This window comes from Haliaeetus albicilla, chromosome 4, assembly GCF_947461875.1.
Source record: "Haliaeetus albicilla chromosome 4, bHalAlb1.1, whole genome shotgun sequence".
Classification (NCBI taxonomy): domain Eukaryota; kingdom Metazoa; phylum Chordata; class Aves; order Accipitriformes; family Accipitridae; genus Haliaeetus; species Haliaeetus albicilla.
In genome coordinates this window covers 27,041,034-27,067,152 of record NC_091486.1, presented here as the reverse complement: position 1 = coordinate 27,067,152, position 26,119 = coordinate 27,041,034, and the positions used below count along the sequence as shown (strand labels likewise).

General features: G+C 34.9%; 1 protein-coding gene across 5 annotated transcripts in view; it reads left to right on the top strand.

Annotated features, from left to right (window-relative positions):
• CCDC141 (coiled-coil domain containing 141) overlaps positions 1–26,119 on the top strand; it is a 116,098-nt gene that overhangs the window by 78,067 nt on the left and 11,912 nt on the right. For 2 of the 5 annotated variants that reach the window (XR_011324353.1, XM_069781563.1), the window contains exons 14-25: positions 1,126–1,305; positions 2,079–2,204; positions 2,803–2,991; positions 3,323–3,502; positions 4,565–4,714; positions 11,075–11,215; positions 13,221–13,415; positions 15,048–15,231; positions 16,517–16,626; positions 19,209–19,316; positions 19,959–20,042; positions 23,703–24,589. Coding sequence is in view for 4 of the 5 variants with exons in the window: in XM_069781563.1 (XP_069637664.1) it covers positions 1,126–1,305; positions 2,079–2,204; positions 2,803–2,991; positions 3,323–3,502; positions 4,565–4,714; positions 11,075–11,215; positions 13,221–13,415; positions 15,048–15,231; positions 16,517–16,626; positions 19,209–19,316; positions 19,959–20,042; positions 23,703–24,589 (2,534 nt within the window). In the remaining variant the exon portion in view is untranslated. The remainder of the gene's footprint in view (positions 1–1,125; positions 1,306–2,078; positions 2,205–2,802; positions 2,992–3,322; positions 3,503–4,564; positions 4,715–11,074; positions 11,216–13,220; positions 13,416–15,047; positions 15,232–16,516; positions 16,627–19,208; positions 19,317–19,958; positions 20,043–23,702; positions 24,590–26,119) is intronic. The other 3 variants (XM_069781566.1, XM_069781565.1, XM_069781564.1) reach the window with 3 other exon arrangements.

Below are 26,119 nucleotides of genomic sequence, written 5' to 3'. Positions count from 1 at the left end.
TTCCTTACAGATAATCTTTCCTGGTGTCTTTACATTATGTCTTGGGTTCAGCCGCACTGCCTAGGCATCCCTATCTAATTTTCCAGCACCCCTTCATGAGATGATCATTTGAGATGTGCAATCATTCCCTAAGCCCTAAGCCACTCTTCCTAAAGTGATCCCAATTAATGTAGACAGCCTGGATACCCAGCTGTTCTTTCTGTTTTTATAGGACAGACTAGGGAGCAGTTACATTAAGGTGAGAAGGGGGAGTTGGCGTTGATAACATACAGCAGCATGCAAGATGAGCTGGAAAAACCTATTTAAGGAGGGAAAGTGCTCAGGCAGTTAGTGTGGGCAAAAATGCTGTCACAGCTGGATGCAGCCAGGCACAGATAAGATAGTCAGTGTAAAGGCAAGCTGAATATGTGCGAATATGAGGTTGCACTGCAGTCACTTAGTCTTAACATATCTTCAGATGTTATCTCTCTAAAGACCTAGAAGTGTGTTGCCACCATGTTTTCTGCTACTCTGTTCCCATGATATTCTTAGGTTGTAGCTTTTAAGTATCTGGAAGATACAGATCATACAAGTAATTTATGAACACAACTTTTCTTAAAAGAAAAATTCTGAAATCGGGAAAGCAGAAACAGCATTACCTGGTTTTCTGGTATTTCTGATATGGGCTCTATTAAAAAGAGGAAAAACCACCAAGTGTTCAAATGCTAAACACTTTATCCCTCCCATGCTTTTGTGCTGCTTTAGTTATCAGCACAAAAAAGTGGTCTTTTCTTCATCACTTCACTTTCTAGTTGCTATTCCCCAAATGGCTGTTTTGGGTAGTTCTGTCTATTCAGAAATTACTTTATTTTGTATGAGTGTTAAACAGCCATCAGATGACAATAATTCGGTCATTACTGACCTGTTCTAGGTTTTAAACTTGAGTGTTAGCCACATCCTCTGTACATAAATTCTGTGGATCTATGCTTATTTCTAAGAGAACAGTGTATTTGAAGACACCTAGAGTAACAGAAATTTTCAAAGAAGTTATTTTTTTATTAAGCTTTGTTGATACTTTAATATTATGAGGTTTTATTTGTATTTTATAAAAACATATGTGGAAAAAATTGTCTGTTTATTTGCCAGGTAAATAAGACTTTAATATTAAAAGTAGAAAAATCTGTACGAGTAACAGAAGATATCATTGTTAATCTGAGTAAAGAAAAGAAAGAGCTGACCGATCTTTGGGCAATCTGGAATTTTAAAATTGCTCAAGTAAAACCCATCAAGCAACAGTGCCAGATATTTGAAGAGCATCTAAAAATTGTAAGTAAAATAGCTAGGAAGAAAACAACTTTGGCAAACATTTCTAGATTGTTATTAGTTTGTTTGTGACTCTCATCAACTATCACAGGTATCATTTAAGGAAGAAAGATGATCAGTAAGATACTTCTCCATAGTTTATTCTGCTATTCAGATAGCCATCAAGAAACATTATTTTTTTTAATCTTTTTTGCCCTTATTCAAACACATACAAGTCCAAGTCCCCACTTCAAATTTTAAGTTTTAATCAAGTCCATATACTATACTGGCAGTGATTTAGTTTTTTTTTTTTATTGTTGGTTTTGGGGTTTTTTTTAAAGCACTATTTTGTTGTTACTTAATAGTTACTAAACTAAACTGTGTCCTAATAATTACTAAATTCCAGTCCAACCATGTTCATAAGGAAAGAGGACTGAAACCTCCTTGGCACAGGGACAGTGTGCAGTGTTCCTTAAAAGCAGCGCTAGCTAGGTTAGTAGCAGAAATAGAGGTTTGTAGCTGCTGGCTAGTGCAATTTATCACTAAACCATGACATCTGTTATCACTGTGTGTATGGGTCCTCTGATCTCAGTGTCTAAATTGCTTTTGCACATTGTCTTAAAGATTTCCTATCACACTTGTCAGTCAGAGAGTTTGAGACAGAGGTTTTACTGACAACATTTGGATGACTGGTTTGGGAATGTTCTTGTTACAAATTTAGGTTTGAGTTTAATTTTTTTTTAAATTTTTTTTATTTACTACAGATAGGAACACTGAACTGTTTGATTATCTTTTAGACTACCCATGGATTAGAGATTCTTCAAGAGGCACTCCAGCTTGCAGCAACAGTTGACCTTGGAAGTGACCTTTCTATTGTTTTGGACCTACAAAAAAAGCTTAACCAAATGAAACCACAGTATCAGGTGAGAAACCAAGCTGGTGAAGTGCATGGTGGATCAAAAGCTCTGTTTGGTACAGTAAAGATTCACATTGATGCCAGACAGAATGTCTGGGGCCACAGTGTTTTATGTTTTACAATAGTTTTCTGGAAGAAAGGTCTTGTGTGGGTTTATAAGGTAAGGGAGAAGGCATTTTACCTTCAGTGTCCAGAGAATGTCTTGTGCAGTGTTAGTTGCATATTAAAGTGACACACAAGCACTTGGGGTGGTGGAAGTACAAGGAGAATATCAGCTTCATGCTTTTGAGTTAGAGGTGGTTAGAGGCTGAGGTATGGCACACTGAGCTTCCTACCTCCTCTGAATACTGTCTCTGAGTTTTAGCAATTCAGTCTGCCACTCCCCTACAAGTTGGTTTGACTTGTTTTGATCCAAGGCTGCTTCTGGGTGATAGCTGAGATTCATGTCTAGCAAAAAGCAAAATACGTGGAGAGTGTTTTAAAGATCATGGCATTGATTTTTTTCCCCAAGGCAATTTACCATTTTTAGGTTGTTATTTCATCAAATGTAGGGAAAACTTGCAAATATATTTGTGTAATTTGAGTAACTTCTGCTTTTTTGCTAGCAACTGGATGCTGAGCTTGAGTACCTGGTAAAACTATTAGAACTGCCAAGCCAGAAAGGATTTCCTGTGAAAGAGAATTCTGAGAGAATAAGTGAGCTTGTTCATTTCCATCAAACAGTAAAGGACACAATGACAGAATATGATGAGATTTTCAGCAAGACAGTCAAATTCCATCACATTAAAAAAGAAGTGAGTATAATATTTTAAAATATACCTTCTTCCCATTGCAGTTAAACTCTTTTTGGTTTTGGTGCCTGTCATCTTCCCCCCCCCCCAGACAAACAGCATTAACCTGCCTGGTGATCATGGTGATCAGAATTAAAATTTTGGATTTAAAACTGCATGAAATTTGGAGAATTTAAAATTCAGATATGAACTTAAATTTGATTACTCAAACCCACATCAACATAGTTTAGGGTAACACATCACGGTTAAGGAAGGAATTGTAAGCTTCCTTTCACATTATTTTAAACACACACTGATTTTTTTTTTTTTTAATTTTCTTTTTAATATATTCCAGCTGGAATGTCTATCAAAATCAGGAGAACTGGATATTCCTGAAATATGTGAGGACCCTGAAAATGTGCACCATGCTAAAGCCTACCTTGTGAATGCTCAGGAGAAGCATGCACATATCAGACAGCTATATAAACTGCTTATTACCCTAGGAGTGGATATCTTGTCTGCAGTGCAGCAACCTGTGAGTAGAATCAGAATGATTTGTGAAATCGAGGATAAATATGAAAGAAGACTATTGGAGCTGACTGACTTTTAGATGTACAAAAATTTATTAATACTCTGAGAAAAATAAATACAGAGCTTTAAGATCCTTTTAAAAGAAAGCAAAACATAAAATGTGAAACAGCTGATAATTTTTAGATTTCTACTTTTAGAGTTTGCAGATATGCAACCATTAAATTAAAGGAAACATTCAGAAATGATGAAATTTATTCTTCAGTAGTTACTCACATTACAAATTGCTTTTGTCAAGAGAAAAGAAAAATTAATTTCTTTAAAATCTTATTTTAATTTTTTAATGCTTTGTGAATAGATTTTTACTCTGGAAAACATTGAAATAGATCTGAAATAGGGAAGAAATTAATCTTAAAATATCATCGCTTGGGAAAAAAAAAAAGCATAACTTTCTGTTCTCTAGTATTCTTTGTGCAGTTCAAGGCCCTGTTAGTATTAGAGTCCTGCTACTTTGCAAAGGTTGATTTGCATATTTATTCTCATATAAATAAAGGATGACAAAAGAACAAAAAGGAAATATAATAACAGTATTACCTTATTAGTGGATCCAAGAGTGATTTGCATGGCAAAATGGATATAATTTTAGAAAGGACTTACTTAGGGCAGAATTGTCATGGCCCTGTATTCATTTACTAGGGAGAAAGCAAGACATTCACTTATGACCTGCCTAGATTATCCACATTGCCAGTCTGCTCTTCAGGCTCCATAGATCAACTGACAGCAGAAAGAAGCTAATCTCCAGGAGGTAAAGGACTAGAGTAGGCCAATTCTTCTTTGCTCAGAGAAGACACCATGTGCGAGTTGTGACTTTGACCCCAAACTACTCCTCAGACTACTAGTGATTGAAACTGCTATATATTTGTTCTTGTTACAGTGGAGGTTTAATAGTTTAGTCTAGCCCATTATGACTGATTATGCATGTTCTGCCTCAAAATGATTTTCATTTTAGATGGGTTAAATCAATACATTTCCTGAGTTTCATAAGTTTCTTTGTCTATTCCCTGTTTAGAATTACTTGAATTTTTCTGTAAAGAATCTGAAGCAAGAACTTGCTAGATTTGAGTGTGATAGCATTAACTGGAGCTCCAAAGCCAATAAGTATGAGGAAGAACTGTCACAGCATTTCCAACACTACACCACTCAAGAGGAGATAAATGAGGTAAATGAGATAAATCCCAACACATCAAATGACTGTTTAAAAGGCTATTGTGTTCTGTAATGTATGTTACTGTTCACCATTCCCCTAGATGCTTCATATATATACAGAAAAAGTTGATTTTCATCTTAACAGCAACTTTGGATCCATGCAGCAGCAATAATAATCTATGGTCCCTACCTCTGCAGTTCAGGATTATATCAAGTTGTTGGGCTGGCAATAAAAGTACTTTCACGGTACCAAGAAGACTGGAAATAGAGCAGCTATATTTTCTTTGGTTTTCAGCTCTGTCAGCTTCATCTGAAATACATGAGTCTCCAGATTTCTTTCTTATGAAGTTTCAAACAAAAGTAAAATTTACATATATTGCAGCTGTAAGGCTATTAGAAAACTTTCAGTCATTTAATGAAACGTTCAGAATAAGTTAGTACTTAACATTTTTTTCAGAAACCCAAGATATGATACTTAAAAACCTGCTAGAAGGAAAGGAAATGTTATTTGGCACAAGATATTAGAATTTAGTATTATGGAACTAAGGTTATGAAATATTACTTAGTTAATAGGATTATTAATTTAGCATCTTAGTAGGCCAAATACAAATCCACTCACAACTTAACAGGTTGAATTAGATAGATGTCTCAGCAAAAACTAACATAGGAAAAACATTCCATAGAATTAATTTTCTCAGAGTTATCCATTAAAATAAGAGGGTGATGGTCTCTACACTTGATGTTTTGTAGATTGCACTTCAGTGCGTCCATGAAGTACAGAAAGTGGATTCTTACCTGGAAGGATTTCACACTAATGTTCCCATAGTGTGAAGCATAGGTAGCGGAAGAAAAGGACACTGCAAGTTATGTTTTCTTATTTTATCTTTCGCTAAGTAAATCCACACCCGAATAAAGAAAAACTTTATTTTCTCAAAATCACCAAAGTAGAGGTGATTGAGATTTCTGTCCCAACTATTTTTAATGAGAAAATTATTGCTTGGATTTGCTTTTCTTTTACAAAATATTTTTGTGTGTTTGTGAGAAGTATCCATTTTCACAGAAAGGTATTTTGAAATTAGAAGAACATGTGCATCAAAAAAAAGGGTTTTTCTGAATCTCAGTTACAGTTCTAGTCCCTTGTCAGCTACAAGCTGAGTGTGTTTCACTCTCTGATCTTCTGTGTGTCAGTCTCCTGTGATGTAACTTCCGGGCCAATGGTAGGAGGCAATAGGAACAGCAGGTGATACAGGAGAAGCACTCTGGCAGAGGGAACCCTGCTGTAGAACAGAATGAAAGCACAAAGTGTCTAAACAAGAAGTCCCATTATGCTTTGCAGTGGCATGGCAGAATCAGAATATTTGAGGTCTGAACTAAAATATTTTAGGTTTTTACTGAAAACCCCTCAGATTTTCTGAAGAAAAGGAAATGTTCACTGAGCAGCTGTATGTAAGCCTGGTCATATTGAAAGACACACTGTTATATTAAATGAATCTCTTGTTTCTGTCCTTTGATTCTGGGATTATACGATGAGGGCAGGAGAACGTGACTCCTTTCTAAGAAGAAGTACTTTTCTATTTTTATTACTTGTTAGACTCCCAGTGAGAGCAGGAAGTAGAGGAAAAAAGCAATCTTCTGTCTCAAATTTAAATGAAAAGTGTATCAGTGACACCTATTACTCACCACATACCCTATATTGCAAAATGTTGCAAAATGTAACATTTTTAGCTTCTCAGAGTCAATGGACACCCTCTGCAAAATAATTACATAGCATATTTACAATTACAGTGTTAATTATTGATTTTTTTTTTTTTTTTTTTTTTTTTTTTTTAAGTTGGGAAAGCCGTGTTGGCTGGTTAGGTTAAAACCTGTCATCCCCAAACCTAATTGACTCTTGAATGTAAACTAACTGAAATATACTAATTTGGCATGTGGATACCTTTTTCTTTAGATTCCTTTTCTATTAGAGGTTAGCATAGAAGTTATTTCCTAAACAAATACTTGTCTAATGTACCTCTATATGCATTAATCCACTGCCATTTTTATTCTTTTTCATGAAATATTTATAACTAATTCTGTTTTGGGATCAAGAAACCAGACACTGAGTTACTTCAAGAATGTCATTTATGGATATTCACTTCAGTATTTTAAATTCTGTTAATTTTAACATCAGAAATTAGTCTGAGTATTGCTAGTATCTAGCAGACCTGTCTGAAATAACAATTTCTTTACCATCTACTATGTCTATCAAATAAATATTTCATGTGCTAACAGCAAGCAGCAGCTGTTCATAGCTGTCACATAGTAAACAGCCAACCATATAATTTAGTTGTGATTTACCAGTGTACAGAGCAAACTTTAAAGTTGACTGAAAATATTTGGAATTCTGCTGTAAATACTTAAATTAATTTACATTTAATGTGGTGAATTTAAGTGGGTAAATAAAGCATGTGAGCAAGGGCTTTGGTGATTAGGACTCACTGGTATTTAAAAATAGCGTACTTGGACTTGGCTAGCTCCCTGTGTTTGTAGCGTATTAGTGCTTCTTTAAGAAGCAAGGAAACAAATACTTAAATTTAGAGCCAAGGATACATAGCATGAGTTTTGAAACAGTCTTGGAGGACAGAAGAGTAAAATGCATGCCTTTTGTCTGCCTTCTCTAGTTTAAAGAGAATTTGCAAAGGCCAAAAACCAGATTTATGCCCTCCACATCTTGGGTAGCAGCCTCCAAAGCTGCAACTCCACTGCATTACACCGCAATCATCTGCGATAGAGCTGAATCAAGCCTTAGGTAACTGTAGTTTAATACCACACTGAATCTGTTCATGGGATTATAAGTGACACAGTTATTTACAGAAGATAACTTTTGCAATGAAAAAGTCTTCCCTTTAGGTGGTTGCTTTAGAAATAACATTTATGCATGTGTGCATAAAACTTGCAACAGAAGGGTAACAGAACCTGAAGTGGGTTCTCAGGTCTCCCCAGTCATCTCGCTTCTTTCTTCTTCATCATGTCATTATTTATACACTTATAGAAAGGTATGACTGAAAGTGTGGATTTTAAATATAGAAGGCAATGATCCATCTCTGTTCACAAGTCAGTAGGAACTGATATTACTTAGCACATTTGTCACCTTGTAATTTGTTTTGATTGCGGTCCCAGAATTAAAGTAATCATTAATGACTTGAAACAGCACCTTTTCTTTCTTCCCACTTTACTGGCTGGCTGTTCTTTAATCTTTGCAACTTTGAAAAATCTATTTTCATCAACCTGCTTTCATGGCCTGTTTTGATTATTAGTGCTACTAAAAGTTTTATGTATGAATAAAAAGGGAAAGCTAAGTGGCTAACAACACTGAAGTACATCCTAGAGTGGCTCACACAGGAATCAAAGCATTTTACTGGAACTGTACTGTTAACAAAAACATGTTTAAAGCAGCTTTATAACTTGCTTTTTTCCATTTATTTTGAAGTTGTGTGATAAATCACAGCAATTGGCACCTAAACCCCTCTCCTCCACTACCATTCTCCACCCATGACAGGCCAACTATAGTTAGGAACAGCTGCCTGATTAATGACTATGACACAATGGACAAGTTACAAAGTTCCATTAAACTTGTGGGCTGAAGTCACTGAAGTGTATTAGGGTGTCTAGTTCCTTTAGTATTTCTATTTAATTTTGCAGAAAATAGTGGAAAACTGAGATATGTTTAGATTTCTAAAAATTGGCAGCCATATATTGTCCTTTGTAGAACTGCTGATGATAACAGAAATTGTGTACATGCACTCTGAGAGGGTGATGTACAAGTCTGAGCTGAATCTGGTTTTTCCACTGAGGCTAAAAGAGAAGAGTGACAGCAGCTGCAGACCTTTGACACATGAGCCATCATATCTGAAACAAGGCGATCTAATTTCACATACTGCTATGAGGAGAGCCTCTGGCCTTATAAATGATCACTAGCGTATGTATGTGCATAAGCCAGTGAAATAAACTAAAATAAACTCTTGCTCATTTCTTCTTTTCCTCAAAATTAAACCAGCAAATAAGGCTTTTGTGTTCTGAATACAAAATATTGTTCTGCAGAGGTCGTTTTATTAACAGAGGGCTTTTAGATAGATTTTATGATTCTGTGTACTTAGGTGGGATAAAAAGCTTAAACTAATTGGAGATCACAGTGCCAGTGATAGAATTCCCTTTCTTTCCATGACACTGAGTGAACACCATGTGTCTATTCACTGCTGAAATAATGTGGCAACATCCCACTAGATGAAATGAAAATGAAATATATATCCCTTGATGGATTAATATTAGTATGTAATAATAATAATAATAATGATTGATTGCTAGCTGCTCCAATAACAGTAGCTGCAAAATGAGCATTCATTATTCCCTAGATTCTTTGACGAGGAGGGGGAGGGGGGCAGAGGGAAGTATGTAGGACTTTTTAATATAAAAAAAGCCTTAAATATGTTAACCAAATGTGAAATTGCGTATGCGACCTGAACTTCTTAACACTAATAAAGTAAGCTAAGTTCTTTTCCTTTGTGTGTCTGGAGGAACCGACACTAAAGCATTAGAACTGCTGCATTTCTTCTATGTTAGTTCCTTTAGATAAATATAATTTTACATAATTTATTCTACATTCTCCTAAAAGCAAAAGATTGTCAACCCAAAGAATGTGAAATTCTCAAAAAAAAAAAAATTCAGTCATTGTTACATTCTTCCATTTAAAATTTTATGAATTAATTGTAAATAATTTGAAAATGTGATCATGGAATTGCAATGTAATTAAAAATAGTACCTTTTATAAGGTATCAGAAGCATATTTTAAGCAGGTTTTTTACTTGTCTGTTTCTTGTATCTATTGCTTAAAGGCATTCAAAAGTAACTCTAATATCTAAAGTGATTTTTTTCAGTTGTAAATAAAATTGAAAATTACATAGCTTTCAGAAAAAAAAATTGAAAAAAAGTTTATACTTAAAACTCATAGTCCTTTAAAGATAATTTGGCTGGGTATGTTTGATATGTTTATTTATATAACATTGCTAATGCAAAGAACGACATATGGTTTATTAAGGGCATGCTTGTAAGAGGACATTAAAGCAAACAGGTAATGGGCATTGGAAAAAAAAAAGATAAAGAATATAACAACCTTGTATTATAACTAGTTCCCATGGTAAATAAACACTTTTAAAAAAATTATGTTGATTATATATGACTTCTTTTTGATGTGTATTAAACTCATTCTGGTAAATTGGCAATGCATCTTATCTGTATGTGTGTAAATGAAAGTGTAGCTTCCTAGAGCTTCATCAGTGTCATTCCTATCATTCTGAATTTCTAAAATATTTCGTAGATTAAAGAAAATGTAGCTACATTCTATCTAAGTAACAAAAGTTTTACAGCTAATTTAATAGTAGTTATCTCAGCTGATATAAGTCCACCTGAAAAGTCTTGAAAGGCATGGATGCTTCATAATCAGGGCTACTAGTTCACCTTAATTTATGTTATTATAAGAATAATTTTCCCTAATGTTGAGCTTGCTGCACCAAGTCAGTGCTAACTGGTAATAATATTCTCACACGGTACCGAAACGATCTAGCTGCAGTTAGGCAAGGCTTTCTTTGGATATCTGTTAGGCAGAATCTCTCTGCTACTATACTCATAGAATAGTTATTTGAAAGGCAGGTGCTCATGTAGTCTACATCTTGATCCTGCAAAGAGCTGGATTCATCTTTGTATGCTGTGAATAATTGTACTAAGATGTTTGGACTAGCACAGTGTATAAAATTAAGCCCCTGTGTAACTTCCTTTCAGAAGCAGGCCTTCTGAAAAAGGGGCCGGGGGGGGGAACCCCAACAAAAAACCGACCTAACATAAACTAAATGTTGTATTGTAGGAGAAAAGTACTATGAATAAACAAAAATCTGCTTGCCCACACCCAGTAAAACTATGTTTTTCTGGAAACTAAGCATGGGTATACATTTATATGTCTACCATTTCTACTAAATGGACTAGAGTATGTGAAGGACATCTAGTTAAAATCAATGAAAGCTCTCGGATAGGATTTTTTCATAGATTGTTTGAGCAAGGATCTCACCCTTTGCCCCAATCCTTTTTTTACCTCAGCCATTCTGGAAACAATACTCAGCATTCAGAATGCAAAAATGTTGACTTAGCAAGACTATTAGTTTCTACTACTGGAAAGAAATTCTGAGGAAATAAGGATGTTTAATGAGATGGCATAGTATTAATACACTTCTGTATTAAATTTTCAGTGTTCCGATAGTGGTCTGTTAAACAGCTCTTGAAAAAAACCTAAATTGAAGTGTGCTGGTTTGGTTTTTTAGTAACAAATATGCTTATTCTGTTTCAGCTCAGAGAATCATTTAAGGATCTCAAAAAGAAATTCAACAATTTGAAGTTTAACTATATGAAGAAAACTGAAAAAGCTCGAAATCTGAAAGTACTTAAAATACAGATTCAGCAAGTTGATACATATGCAGAGAAAATACAGGTAATAGAAATTTTAGTCTTAGTGAAGACTTCACTGGTTGAATTGCTGCGACCTGTGCCAAGCAGATCAGAGGAGATGCAAAATGTATTGTGAGCTTCCCTGTTATTCAGCTTTATATCCTTCCCTGTCCCAGTCACTGACAGACATTTTTCACTGTTCTGTTCCTTTCATTTCCTTCAGTGAAATGATCTTATCTCAATTCCTGACTTCTCTGTGTTCACTCCTTTTATCCTCCATCATTTTTCTATTTAATCTTTTATTTTTCTTGCCTCTGTTCCTTCACATTGTGTGTGACCTAGTCTTCCCTCTCCTTAAAAAAACAAAATAAAACAAATACACCATCAAAATCAACAAATCAACAATAAAAGCCACATATATTCCCTCCTGCAACCAGCTACTTTCTTGTCTTTCTCATTTCATCATGTAGGTCTTCAGAACCTTTTTCTGCATCCATTGCCTGGAGTTGATCATGCTCATTTGCACGTTAGAACCCTCCTAGTCTCACTCATTCTTTGCATTCACCAGAAACTCTTCTTCTAAAGCCTCCGATGACCTTTTTAGTTGCCAGTCAGAACTAGCACTTTTTGTTTTGATTGCCCTGCCAGTATCTTCCTTCACACCTTTTTTACTTGAAATTTTCAGTGGCTTCTATGATTCTATTTTTGCTATTTCTTTTGACTGTTCCTTTTACACCACCACCACCACCCTTTTTTTCCTTTCAATGCAAAGTCAAATCACAGAATCATTGAGGTTGGAAGGAACCTCTGGAGATCATCTAGTTGAAATTCCTTCCTCAGAGCAGGGTCAACTACAGAAGGTAGCTCTGTGTCATGTCCAGTTAGGTTTTGAATATTGCCAGGGATGGAGACTCCACAATCTCTGTGGTCAAGCTGTGTTCCACCCTCAGAGTAAAAAAAGTGGGGTTTTTTTCTGCTTAAACAGAATTTCCTGTATTTCAGTTTGGGCCCATTGCCTCCTGTCTTTTCACCAGACACCACTGAGATGAGTCTGGCTCTGTTTTCTTTGCTCCCTCCCATCATGTTTGTGTACACATTGATAAGATCCACCTTGAGTCTTATCTTCTCCAGGCTAAAAAATCCCAGCTCTCTCTGTCCTTGTATAACACATGCTCAGTCACTCAGTCATCTCTGTGACCCCTTGCCAGACTTACTCCAATATGCCTGGGTGTTTCTTGTACTGGGGAGCCTGAAGTGGGCACAGGACTCCAGATGCCTCACTAGTGCTACATAGAAGGGAATAATCACGTCCTTTGACCTGCTGGCAACACTCCTCCTACCAATGTATAATTCTTACAAGTGTATATGTGGACAGTTCATGAAACACTTCCCTATTTTAAACCAATCTCTTCTTTTTCAAACAAAAATCAAGGACCTGTCTTTCTGCATCACTTGTAAAACAGCTAACATAACGAAGTCTCGATGAACTATCAAAACTACTGTTCCCAGGATATAAAATATATAAATGTATATATGTATATCATCTTATCCTAAAACTTACATATACCAGACATCATAAAGTTCTAGTATGAATACTTGTTCACCTTGGTCTTTGGGATTATGCTAGATTGTCACTGATGTTGCTTACATCAATTCTTAAGCAATATGTTAATATTCTAGGACATAAATAACTGTGATGCTTAAATTGACTTGTATTGAGTCAAAGACTCCAAAGTAGTATTTTTCCCTTTGCAGATTCAATGAAAGTTATTTTGCTCAAGTTCCCATGTTTTATTACTACAGATGTTTATTTTTAAGCTGAAAAATGTAACTCAAATCCACCTTCAATAAATTTAATTTACATTGATTTTAATCAGCCTTGTAGAGGCCTACCAGTTTCCTTTGATTTTTGACAAAGCAACTTGTAATTTTTAAAACACAGGACAAGAGGTAGGTTTGTGTGGTTTTTCCCATGTTCTTTACTTTTTATTTCTAAAGATAGAAACATTTTTGTTGTGTTATTTAACATTGCTACATCTTTTAAACAGATTCTTAACAAGAAGATGGATAATTTAGAGAAGAAAGTCATTGGCTCTGTAGCAAATGAACCTAATGCTAAAGTTAGAGTCCTCTTGGGGTCAATCAGTGACTTACAAAAACAGCTGAATGACTTTAGCAGAGTTGTGGAGGATTACAAGCAAAATCTGTATCTCATGGAGCATCTGCAACAGATGATGGAAGAGGTACTAGTAAACCTGAGATCCCCCACTGTGCCTGTAATAATGATGCAGAAATGGGATAGATAAAAGTGCTTATAACTACTTCAGGCAAAATCTGTGGCTTCCCAAAGTAGTAGATTGGTAAAAATCTGTATTTTCTTCTATTTTTTCTTTATAACTTTGTGGAGAAAGGGGGGGAAAAAAACATGTAACAAGACCATATTCTTGCACTACTATTGCATACAATGGGGGTCTCCGCCTCCATATGACATTCATAGTGATTCAGCATATCTCTGATCATACTTATGAGCTCATTTTCTCTAAGTATATTCTGAGGCAACACAGAAAGCACCACAAGGCCCTCTTTGATAGCTGTCAAACTACAAGAGCCATGTTATCACAATACCTAATTTGTTAGTTGTCAGGAAGAGCTGTCTATGTGGTATGTAATCCTGGAAACTGAAATGTAAAATATTCACTTCCTTAAAAGCAGTGTATAATTTTTTTTAATAGACTTAATTGTTAAGTATATGTATATTTTTATTCTGAACTGCAGTCTAAGTCTTTTTGGAAACTTCTGTAACTTTATTTTAATGTGTCTGAGGACTGCCTCATGCATTGCCTTTTTTAAAAAGAAAAAAATACTTGTAACAGTATTTTCCCTCTTGCCATATTGTGTTGGTACATCTGCTGTGAGGCAAGCACATTCCTGTCATCGTTGTTTATTTTTAGAAATAACACTGTTCATATCTCCAAAGTGATCTAAATGCATGACAAATAAATTCCCTTAATGGTGGATCACACTACTAAAGTTTTGTTTAAAAGATGTTTCCAGTGTCCAGTGATTTGATCAATGTGGCATTTCATAAACCATCAGCAAAGCAATTTGTTACGATTTGTTGTGTATTTACAGTTTTCAACTCCCCCCTTATTTTGAGGGGAAAAAAATTATTTCTTATAGCTAAAATTTAAGATTGCTTTTTTTTTTTACTCAGTGTAAAGTATTGCCTTCTACTCAGCAGTTTTCTTTCAGTGAATAGGCAGAGTCTCAAATACTGACTTTAATAGCAGTTAAAAAAGGTGATTATTAGCTGCTTGCTGTAATGATGCAAAACTGATGATACTGAGTGAACACCAGATTCTATCCTCCTCTGAGTATTGTTAACCAAAAATGTTTATTAAGGGTATGTTCTGAAGCCCGTTCTTGTCAGTAGAAAGATTCCTAGCAACTTTAATGGTTGCTGAGACCAAAACCACTGTTTGCTAGTAGACTAAATCTAAACAACCTTGCTACCTTTACAGAGGTATAACTGTGGTCATGATATGAAGTTTGGAAATTACTTGATATACAAGGTGGAAAGAGCTCAGAAATAAAACCTCAGAACTCAGAAACATTTGCAGAACCATTAACTAATAACCTCACCATGCTTTTGTAAGATGAGCATGGATCTAGTGTTTAAAGAAATTTTAACAGCTATTAATATTCGAAGCAGCATTGGTAATGAACAAATGTTTTTCAGGTTAAATTAAAATCAGAAAATGTAAGACATACTGTATGCCACTGATTCTGAAAAGTCTAAGAATAGACCAGTCTATTCTACAAAATCTTGAACTCCTAATAATAATTCATTATAATGCAGCGTTTTTATCCCTTAGTGTCAATTTTGGTTTGAAGATGTGAGTGCGACAGTCGTTAGAGTTGGCAAGTATTCTGCAGAATGCAAAACAAGAGAAGCAATAGAGACTCTCTACAAGCAATTCAACAAGTTTATTGAGCCTACAGTGCCTCAACAAGAAGAAAAAATACAGCAGATTAAAGACCTCGCTGAACAGTTATATGGTGAGGAGCTGTCTGGTAATGTACTGTGGGGAAAAAGTACAATAACTTAGGACAGAGGAAGCAGATTCCTAGATTTGTTCATTTAAGAAGAAAATCCCTTGAAGATTAAAACACAAACATTGTTTTAAAGTATTGACTGGAAGAGGTGAAGGATTTCAGAACAAATATTTAAAAAATAAAAAAAATGAAAGTACTCAACAGTCTGGTAGTTACTTGGTTTTCCATATACAGCCTGAGTTCACCTTGAAATCAAACTGTGAATGTCCTTGTAATATTTATGAGCTTAGAATTAAGACTTCATGGCTTATGCTATCTCGTAACAGGCAAGCTTTTGAAGTCAAAGTATATTAGATTGATATACCTCAGTGCTGAGTGAATTTTCTATGTTAACACTGTGAAAAACTAGTGGTATTAGATTGCCAACTTAAGCATTTTATTAGCAAAAAATACAGATTGTTATGTAAATACTGTATTTGCAACTATATTGATTTGGAACATTGTTGACCAAAAAGAACGAAGGTCAACAAACTTCAGGTTTTGCTTTTTTTTCTCCCACTTGTAATGTTTATATACTTGTTGAAGTTACTTTATCCAAAGATAAAGTGACCATCTAAATGTGCATAGATATTGTGTAGCATATCAGTTCAAGTAGTAAATTTGAAAAAAAATTCAACAGAGTCAAACTGTGCTTTTAAATTCCTCTAATTTAGTGTTGAAAAGACTATTTAGAGAGCATGGATCACTTTTTTTTCTTCTCTGTCTTTTTTTTTTTTTTTTTTTAAAAAACCTTCTCAATATTTCCAACATTCTGATCTGTAGGAAAGAAGCTGACAGAATGGATTCTTGACACCAGCTTATTAGAAACACTGGGAGAAAGAAGCTGCTTTGTGTTTAAGTCATTACATGGGAAAAAGCTTCTTCATCCTGCCTTTGTTTTGTATTTCTTATAACAGGGATCTAAGTGCTTCCTAGCTGTATAATAAGGCAACTAGTTTAGGAGACATTTTACAAGGTCAGCATCCTTTAAAGCAGTATCACTAACCAGATAGAAGTAACTTTGTTTAAGGAGACGCCTAGCAGAAGATCTGCAGTGACTTTGAGGGCCCATCTCAAGCTAGGAAGAGGTAGGAAAGCACATTGCTGTGAATCACAGAACTCCTTCAGCAAAACAAAACACAGAAAAATGTTTAATTATTGTAGTATATTGGGGTTACAAAGTACATTGATTGTATACATCTGTTTGAGGCATTCTGTTTTACTTTCGTGGTTGTTTTTACCTTTGTAGGTATTGAAGAAGGAAAGAAGTATGTTGAAAAAGCTGTATTAAAGTACAAAGAAATCATTCATTCTATTGATGAGTTGTGTAGATCTCTGAGAGAACTTAAGGAGATTAAGGTATTTTTTTTTTTTTTTTTTAATCTGGAGAATGTATTGCATCTGCATCAATTTATCAGGTTTAGTGTCTGAAACAGTACTTTCAACTGAGGATCATCTATGTAGTATGAAACATTTCTTAATTATTCACTTTTTCATTAACCTAGGTAATGATCGTAATGAATCAATGAAGTGCTACTTGTTTGTGCACTAAACATTCCTCCTAGGTTTCTTTTTCTCAACTTCTTTCAGAACTGTTACTACTTTCAAGTAACCTTTAGGGGGAAATGTCACAATTTCTTTGAGTATCTAGACAAATACTTTTTTCAAATTTCTTCTTCCCTTGGTACTGTAATATAGGTGTACTGTAATATAGGTACCTGCTAGATCTATAAAATACCAAACAACCTGGCTTGGGTCCCTTTGGAAAAATCATCCCCAAAACCAAATTATATTAGAACCAAAGTAATTTAAATTAGAAAAGCATGGCTTATAATGTAAATATTAAAGAGAACAACATTTTTAGTTTCATATTGTTATAAGCTTCTTTAAGTGTAATTAAGTATAATGTTTCAAATGAGGAGGAATTATGGAAGACAGCTGAGAGGGCTAGATTTCTGTAATAAAGACTGCCTACTCCACCCTCCACTCTCCAAGTAATACATCAAAAATCTCCCACATGCAGCAATAGCTGATGTGTTAATTCTGTGAAGCTGGAAGAGTTAAGATGCTTAAATATCCTGCCCTTGTTAATGTTGAATGTTGTTTCTACTTTTCTTTGATGGAATTATACTATAAAAACTGATGAACACTCAAATTATTCATTAATACACTTAAAAGCAGTAAGAGATGCTAAAAATACAAATGAGTTCCAAAAGTCATTAGGCTTTGCATTGCACTGTGACCATAAAGAAACTTCAATATAAATGCCAGTTAGGTTTTTCAGAGTTGTCCTCCCCATCCATGTGTTACATAAATGCTATTGTGTGCAGGACAGTAGCCCCAGGTTCTGTCAGAACAGGGGTTGAACCTTTGATTTTTTTGCTAGCTCAAAATGATATGGATCTTTTCAGGGGAAGTGGAATTTCAAAATAATTGTAATATTTTACTTTGACTAATTTTGCTAATTGTAAAATTATCTTTCTTTAACAAAGTTGTTTGGAGAACACTTTTTTTCACACAGAACCATTCATAAACTATTTACTGATTACTTTAACCTTTAATTTAGATAATTTTTTTTTAAAAGTCATTCAAAAGAAATTTTACAAAAGATGAATTTTCTGCAATAGACAGTAGTTCTGCAACTTTTTTCAGATGAAAGTAGTTTTGGGTTTTTTTTTGTAATATGTAGTATTCTGAGATTTTAAAATGAATATTCTTACTAAACATTCCCACAATATCTCAATAGTCGACGACTGTATCTTATGAAGAATAAATCATTCAGAAAATTATCTACACAAATAGGTGCCATGAGTATGGAATGCAATGACTATGAATTCGGTTTCACTCCCTGACATTTTTAAAGCATAACAAATTAAGGGGAAATGTATTGTGCAATCTTTCCTGATATTACATTGCTGTTGAATGTCAGAAGAAAACAACTCCTGGATTTTTCAAAATTAAATATTTCTTTTCTTCAGAAAAAAATAGATTGAACAGATCACACAGAACTTTTCACTTGTTTAATGCTAGAATGGAAAATTAATAATGCAGCACTTATAAGAACTTATCTAAGACTGTAACTTTTGGCTGGACAACTGAAGACGTGAAATACACAAAACTCTAACTGTCAAACTTTTGGTTTTCCTTACGTTGTGCCACTGTGATGTTCTTTGAAATCTGTAGATTTCTTCCAGGAAAATTTTAAAGGATTCATGTCGTCTTCATAAAATACAGTATGGTTGTCCAGATTTCTGTTATGTAAGTACTTTGTAACCAGTCCTGCAGTGTTGAGGCTTAAGCTAGAAATAAATATTAGCCAAAAAGAATGGTAAAGTAGCTGATTGAAAGTACAGTTAACTGCATTCAGAGTAGTTATGGACTGTCCAGATGGCAAGTTGAAGGAGGGAGGAAAATAAGAACAAATGCAAATTCTGTCTGGTTATGTTTTATGCTTAGAACACATTCTCCCCTTTCCACCTTTTAGACAAAGTTGAACTCACAAATGTTTCTTTCCTCCCTAGAACTGTTTTCCTGAAATCCTGACTTTTTTCTGGATTTGTTGTTTATCCTTTTTTTTCCTAATAGTGTCACTTTCTTAGTCCTTTATTTTCCCTTACTTAAGCTGGGTACAAATTGGTTAATATTCCTCAGATTTTTGACCACCCACTTGGTATCTTCAGTCTTTGCTGTCCTATAATTTCCTTGCCTCAGAAGAGATCCCCTCAGCTTTGAAAAATGTTGTCTTTCCTTGTCCAGGAATGAATGAATCAGGTTTTACTACATATTTTTGCCATAAGCAATTTACATCTGTACTGATGACAAGTTTTAAATAAGATTTCACTTTTTTTCCCCTACTCTGTTGTACAGAGCATAAGACAGCGTGTAGCTAACAATTGCTACCTTCTATTGTGTATAAGTTTACTTTTCTTTTCACATGGCAGAAAGATGAGTTTTCTGAAGACTTGGTTACTGTTCAAAAAGAAGACAGAAATAGTCAAGAAACATATGAGGCTGATATTAAAGACAAACCAGAGGAACAAAAGCAGCAGGTTGGTTAGATTTTTTTTTTTTATTTTTATTTTTTTTTAAACTAGAACCCTGTTTCTTAAAAGGCTTTATGTATTGCTGGAAAGTTTCTTGCTTTTCAGTCTTGATGCTTCCCTTAAGATGGGTGTTATCAGTGTAGTCTTGGTCATTTCTCTTTCAATTTTATTTTAGTTACCTCTTTGCCTTCTATCCAATCCACATATTATTCCAAATGAATTTTATTTTTTTATCCATCTTTCTACTTGCCTATGTATTTCTTTTTATTTTCTAAAATAATATTATTTTCATATTCTTTTACAAATTTCCCTTTGGGCCTATTGCCACAATATTCTTAATGCAGAAGTCCTCTTTGTGACCATTCCTCTTTCCTCAAGGGAGAACACATTCCGCTCTCTCCTTTGTAATAAGACTTAAGGGAGTATAGGAAGTAATAAAGGAGACTCCTGTTAGTATTTTCCAGAGCCCTAATATTCATATAACCTCTAGAGACAAGATATGAAAGTATTTGATTTATAGTAACATGCTGTGAGAGAAGCCTCATAGCTCAGAATTTGAACGACGTAACAGTGGAAATTATGATTCTTTGTTGAATCATTAAGGTCTTAATCAGGAAAAAAAGTGTGTTTTAAACATTTTTCTTTCAGATGGCATCAGATAAATGGCTTACAAATTCAGAAAACATTACGGAGAAGAGAAACAATACTTTGTCTCCTACCAACACTAAACAGGTATCTGCTGTTCATGTTGATTAAAATCTTTTTTTAAATCAAATTGACAGGAATTTTTGTGTACTGTCAAAGGAATTTTATTCCTTAATTCATTGCTTCTCAAAAGTGACGGATATTGTTATAGCTTCGTGGGCTTTGACTGTCTTCTCATTTACGGTATTAGAAAAATCCAATGCAAAAGAAGCACAGAATCACTTCAGTTTTGCCACGGTGTGAATAACAGGAAAGCAGTCATAGCAAAAACATGATGGAACACAACTACAGATGTCAGCAGTTCAGTATGACATCATGTCACAGATACCCTGCTGTACTGTTGTTACAACACGATATGTCAAATAAGTAGCAGAACTCACCATCAAATAGTTGCCTTCACTCTCACCTCAAAACACTGACGTTACATTTCAGTTGCCAAAATTCAGTGCAGCAGAGAGCATAAATAAGTTCCAAACTATGGATTGCATGTTAAGGACAATGCACAAAAGGAAATTAGATAGTGAAAAACTGGATATGCATTTAGAGTGATAAAAATCCTAGCAGAGAAGCATGTTTTATTCATGGATGTACAGTAAATGAATATGAAAGGTTCCAAACTGTCAATGAATAAATGTAGTCTTATAAATACAGGCAATACAAAAGCAGACCTATGTTTTATGAGATTAGCTTAAAGAACATTTTGAAGCCTTGGGATCCTGGATGTAAATGTAAATAATTTATTATGTGAAATATTGTGGTAAATTGGAGTGGGTGGTAATATATTTCAGTCTTTAGAAAGGTAGGATACATTGGTAATTGATTTAGAGCTCTAAAATTTCCATTTTGCAAGCTGATAATATAGACCAATACTGCAAGACATTTAAGCTTGCAATGTTTTGTAGAAATTCAACTAATATTAACATTCCCTTCAGTTCAATACAGAAAGTCCTATAATCTGATGATAAGCCAAAATTAAACCTAATTAATTTTGTTACCTCCTTTCCAAGTCAATGAGAGTTCCAAGATTGACTTGGAGCCCAGATTTCACTCAAAATTTTGTGACTGTTCCAAAGAGCCACCCTCAGGAGAATCACCTCACCCAGAAGATGTCCATAGCCCTATTTCCTATTTTGCTAGGCCACAGCTTTGTCAGTCCTCGTCGGACTGTGCCTCAGCTGCCAAGGGGAGAAGTCAAGGGTATGCAAAACAGCAAATATCAGATGTGAAGTATGGCAGCTATGATGCCTCCACCCTTTTCATCACTCCATACTTCACTTGAAGTAGTGGATTCTTCTTACTAGAGCTTTTCTGTCTTCCATTTCCATCCTTTCCAAGGAAAGACCTGGCCCATCCCCAGCCCCTTGTCTGGTGGGCCAACAATCTCTAATTTTGTCTATACTTCTGCAAGCTAGTTTTGCAGTATTAATTTGCTTCAGTAATAAATCTCACCCTCTAAAAAGTGGCCTAGACCTTCTCATGGCACATTCATCCTCATGCTTCTTTGGTCCCAGGTGGCACACCAGGGTTGAAAGTCCTCACGTTGCCAAAGCCTGTGTGGCAGCTTGCTCACTCACTGCCCGCCTGTCATTCTTTTCCCCAGCATTTTCCCCAGGGTCATTTTCCAGCAATGTCTGAAATAACTCAGTTCAGTTCTGTGATATCCAGATGAGGTGACCATGAAACTGACAACACATCCCTGCACTAAGATCCTAGATTAGTCACTGGAAGATTCCTACATTGTTGTGGCCTTCCTGTAGTTACCCAAATGTATGCCACTGTGTGTACATGTGAGTAGACTCCTCAGTAGACAGAATAAATCTGGACCATTGATTTCATTCAGACAGTATAGACTAGCTATTCAGAAATTTTGACCTTTTTTTTTTAAATATACCTGCTCAGAATTTAACATTCTAAAGAATTTCTCAACTTCTTAATATTTCATCAGATTTGGTTTATTAAATTTGTTAGTTCAAGTCAGACCAAACCAGCCAGAATTTGCTGCTGAAGTGCCTATTAAAGCTTCATTTAAGAAAGACTTGCAAATTTGGTCAGGCTTAAAACTAAGAACAATGCTGATAAGGTTAAAAGAGCTGGGTGACAGTCAAATTTGTAAATGCTAGAAAAATATATTGTATGAGTGTATTGGAATTGGGCCCTAAAAATAACAATTTCTTAGGAATAGTTTACAATTAGTTAAAAACCCAATAAAAAAAAAATGAATATGTGCAGAAGGAAGAAGTAACTCAGTATTTATTGTTTTCTGAGTAATTGGAAAGAGGAAAAATTGTCACATTTCACCAAATTTGAAAGCAATTTATAATTTATCATGTTTATATCCATGGTATATTAATACTGAAAGACACTTTGGGGGTCAGAGATCATCAGGGGATGCTTGTGGAAAACATATTTAATACCCAAATTTCAACTTCTTCTTACAACTGAATTGAATTATTTAGTAAAATAAATGCAGTAAAATCCCAACTTTCTTCCCGTCATTCATTCATGGATCTGGCATGAATCCCATGGCTTTGAAATAACAAATATATTAACTTGGAAAAACATCTATATTAAAATGACCACATATACAGGACCACGGCACATATGAGGTTCTATTACTTCTTTTTACTTTTATTTTGGTAATTGTGTGCACTGATTATTAGGCTATATTTAGAGCTATAGCAAAAAGAAAGCCGAAAAGAATGTGCCGCTGCACTTTTGTGTAGGATACTGCCAAAGAGATCTGGTGTGGAAAGCAATGATACCCAGTGTATCACCCAATTGATTTGAGTGAACAGTTTATAGGTGGTAGAAACGTGCTTAGTAGATTACATATTTTTTGTATAGAACTCAACAATGAGAGAATAGCATGAGAACATTATGAACACCTTTGTTGAGAGCCCTGGAACAAATGAAATAGGCCTGAATATGTGATTACACATTTCTATAAAAATCAAGAGGCAGAGAAGTAATTAATAAATCAGATACTATCTTTGGTGCTTTGCAATTAAAATTAATGCACTTGTGCCACATTTGATTTTTTTTTGGAAACATGATGAGAGGGATTTCTTTTTTTTATTCTGGATCCAACATAATATAAAAATAATGTTAACATTGATTTCTGTTTGTGTTTGAACAAGATCTTGAAACAGCTGGCAAAAAAATGAGAGAAATATAAAATGCTTGGAAAATATCTTAAAGATGTTGGTTTAATTCTGTAATTCTTGAACATGACTGGTGACTCTCTTTCTCAAAGAATCAAAGTCCAGTAACTTGGCTGTTAATATATTTTTATTGTTATGTAACTGTTTCCCATTTAGAGGTAATTAGGCCACCCCCTCCTCCACCTTCCCCTTGCAAATGCTCTTATACACAGCACCTACAGGAAATCCACAGGTTGGCCTTTGTTTATAGGAAGAGGTTGTTATAAATGTTCATATATAATTATAATAATATCTGCTAGAACCTATCCAAACAGATTGAAATTCCAGTTAGCTGCTGCAAAAATTTCTGATGAATTACCCTTTCCCACATATTTTCTCCTGCTTCTCAGAATACCTGAAGCTTAATTAGAAGAAATATTTCAAATATTGTTGCTAGCTTCTGCGTGAAAAGGGATGCATAGAATGATAACTCATTCTCTCTGTCTGTCTTTTTCTTTCCTTCTCTTCTTTCCCATCCTAATTTAAGGAGAGGAATAAATTGGCTGATATTCCACTTATCTGTCCAGCTGGTGAGGATCTTGTTTCACAGGATACAGAGCTGTCATCTTCAGCCAAAGAAGATAGTTTACAGACTGAATTCCTGGCAGAAGAAATACCCTCTGGAGATGAATATGAGTGTATATCACCTGATGATATCTCTTTGCCACCGCTTTCTGAGACACCAGAATCCAACCTCTTACATTCTGAAACAGAGCTAGAAGACCAGTGCTCTTGTAGCTCTCATAGTCTGCATGTCAGTTCCTATAACTTACAAATGCAGAAAACCACTAGTATTAAAAAAGCAATGGAAGTGTCTGATCTCTTAACAAATTCTGCTTATGCTGATGCTACAAATAATAGAATGGAAAGCCCATCAGATCAGTCTGAGAAGTTTTGTATCTCTTCAACAGATTCTGGTCCAAAAGTCAGAGAAGTATCTCCTTTGACTGGTAGCTTACAAGGAATATCTGAAGCTAGCACTGCTTCCTGCACGATAAATGCCAAACCGCTATATAGCATGATGGGTGAAGTGTGCAAAACACATTTGCAACACCTTGAACTTCATAAAAGCATGGCAGAAACACAAGAACAATTGCATGACTTGAATAACTGTACTAAAACCCAGGACAGGTTGCATGCTTTGCCTGATGCATTCTCAGGTTTCGTGTTTCAATCAGACGCCACCAGAAGCTGTCAGAGGCAGATGGTCACTCGAGAAGAGATTAAAAGTTCATCAGAAAAGAACAGCATGGCCAGCCTAACTGGACAGGTGCCTAACTTCTCCCAGCTTCTGTCTAACAAAACCGTCATGGAAGGTTCTCCGGTAACTTTGGAAGTAGAAGTAACGGGATTCCCAGAGCCTACACTGACATGGTGGGTAGCTTATAATGAGAAGTAGTAAATATACCTATTAGCAAGACACCTTGAACCACTTATAACCAAATTAATTAATTTATAGACTAGAATAAATGGCTTGTATCCTTTCTACTCCACACTTCTGCATGATTCCTACCTTCAAAATTGCTTTTGACAATTGTCCTATTTTAAATAATCTCTCTGTACTTAATTTTATGAATAATGAGAGCATCAAACTACCGCAAACACATCCAATGTTTTTTAAGCAAATACATCATCTGTTTTTTGTATTCTGGAATATGACATTCCACTTGTTCAATTATTTCTTAAAACAAATGTGCACTCTAGATTTACCGTAAGTAAATTCACCTGCATTTTCTCAGGATCTTGGCACTATATATGAAGGGACACATACTCGTGCGTGCGTGCTAAAATATTTATATAGCGACTACATATACCTACACACACACATTTATATATGTGTGAGAGTCAGTTGTCGAAAACTGGAGAGAAGCTGCAGGTTAAAAAACCCCCAAACTTTAGTGTCTACACTAAGAGAACCAGTTTTATATTATATATTTGTGTGCATTCTCTATCTCTTTCTGAATTGCTGTATGTCTAATTAGATTGCTTTATACTGCATTTGTGAGAAATACAGATGATGTTTATATTACATCTTTTAAGATGACTTTTTAGAAATTCCCCACCAAAGGGAATAGGGACTGAAAGAGGGGCAGGATTTCAAGATTTTGGTATCCTCTATGTGTTGGCATATTTTCCTAACATTTTACCTCATTTGCCATTTCTCCACTGATTCACAATGGAAGCCTTTCTTTTAATGTGTTAAAATTAGATATGCCTCTTACTGGAAACATTTTGATGTTAAGGTTATTATTACACATGTAAAGAATTAGGCAAACTATAAGCTTTTAGTAAGCTAAATTTTCTTTTATGGCACTGAGAAAAATACTGGACACTGCAACCTTGGTGCTATATACTGTGTTGGTATCAATAAAGTTACTTTGTTTTAAATCCTGGTATTCTACACTTCGAGAAATATTGTTGGTGAAACAAGAAGTACCTTCAGTTTTATCATAAGAAAGCATTAATTCAGCTCAAAAATATATACACTGTTGATATTTGGTCTTTTAAAAATAACATTCAACAGAAAGCATTTTGCAAATTAGAAATTTATAAAAACAGAAAAAAAGTGGGCGTTTTGTAGTTAAAAATTCACCAATACCTTCTATTTTGTATCGATGTAGACATTTTATTGGATAAGCATGTGGAAACATATTTCTCTGCTTATGTTAGGTTAAATGTAGCTTATGCTGAAACATCATGAGGCAAGAAGACCCAGAATTTTCTCTTACTTCCAATATGTAAATCAGGAGTCAATATCAATACATGATGACAGATCCTCAAGCTTTATAATATGATACCAGTTCTCTGAAATAACTCCTGATGCATTGTTCTATCCTGTTTGATGACGTGAACTAAGTAAAAGTTAAGTGGGCTGGGGTGGAAGAACAGGTCCTTGACTCTTCT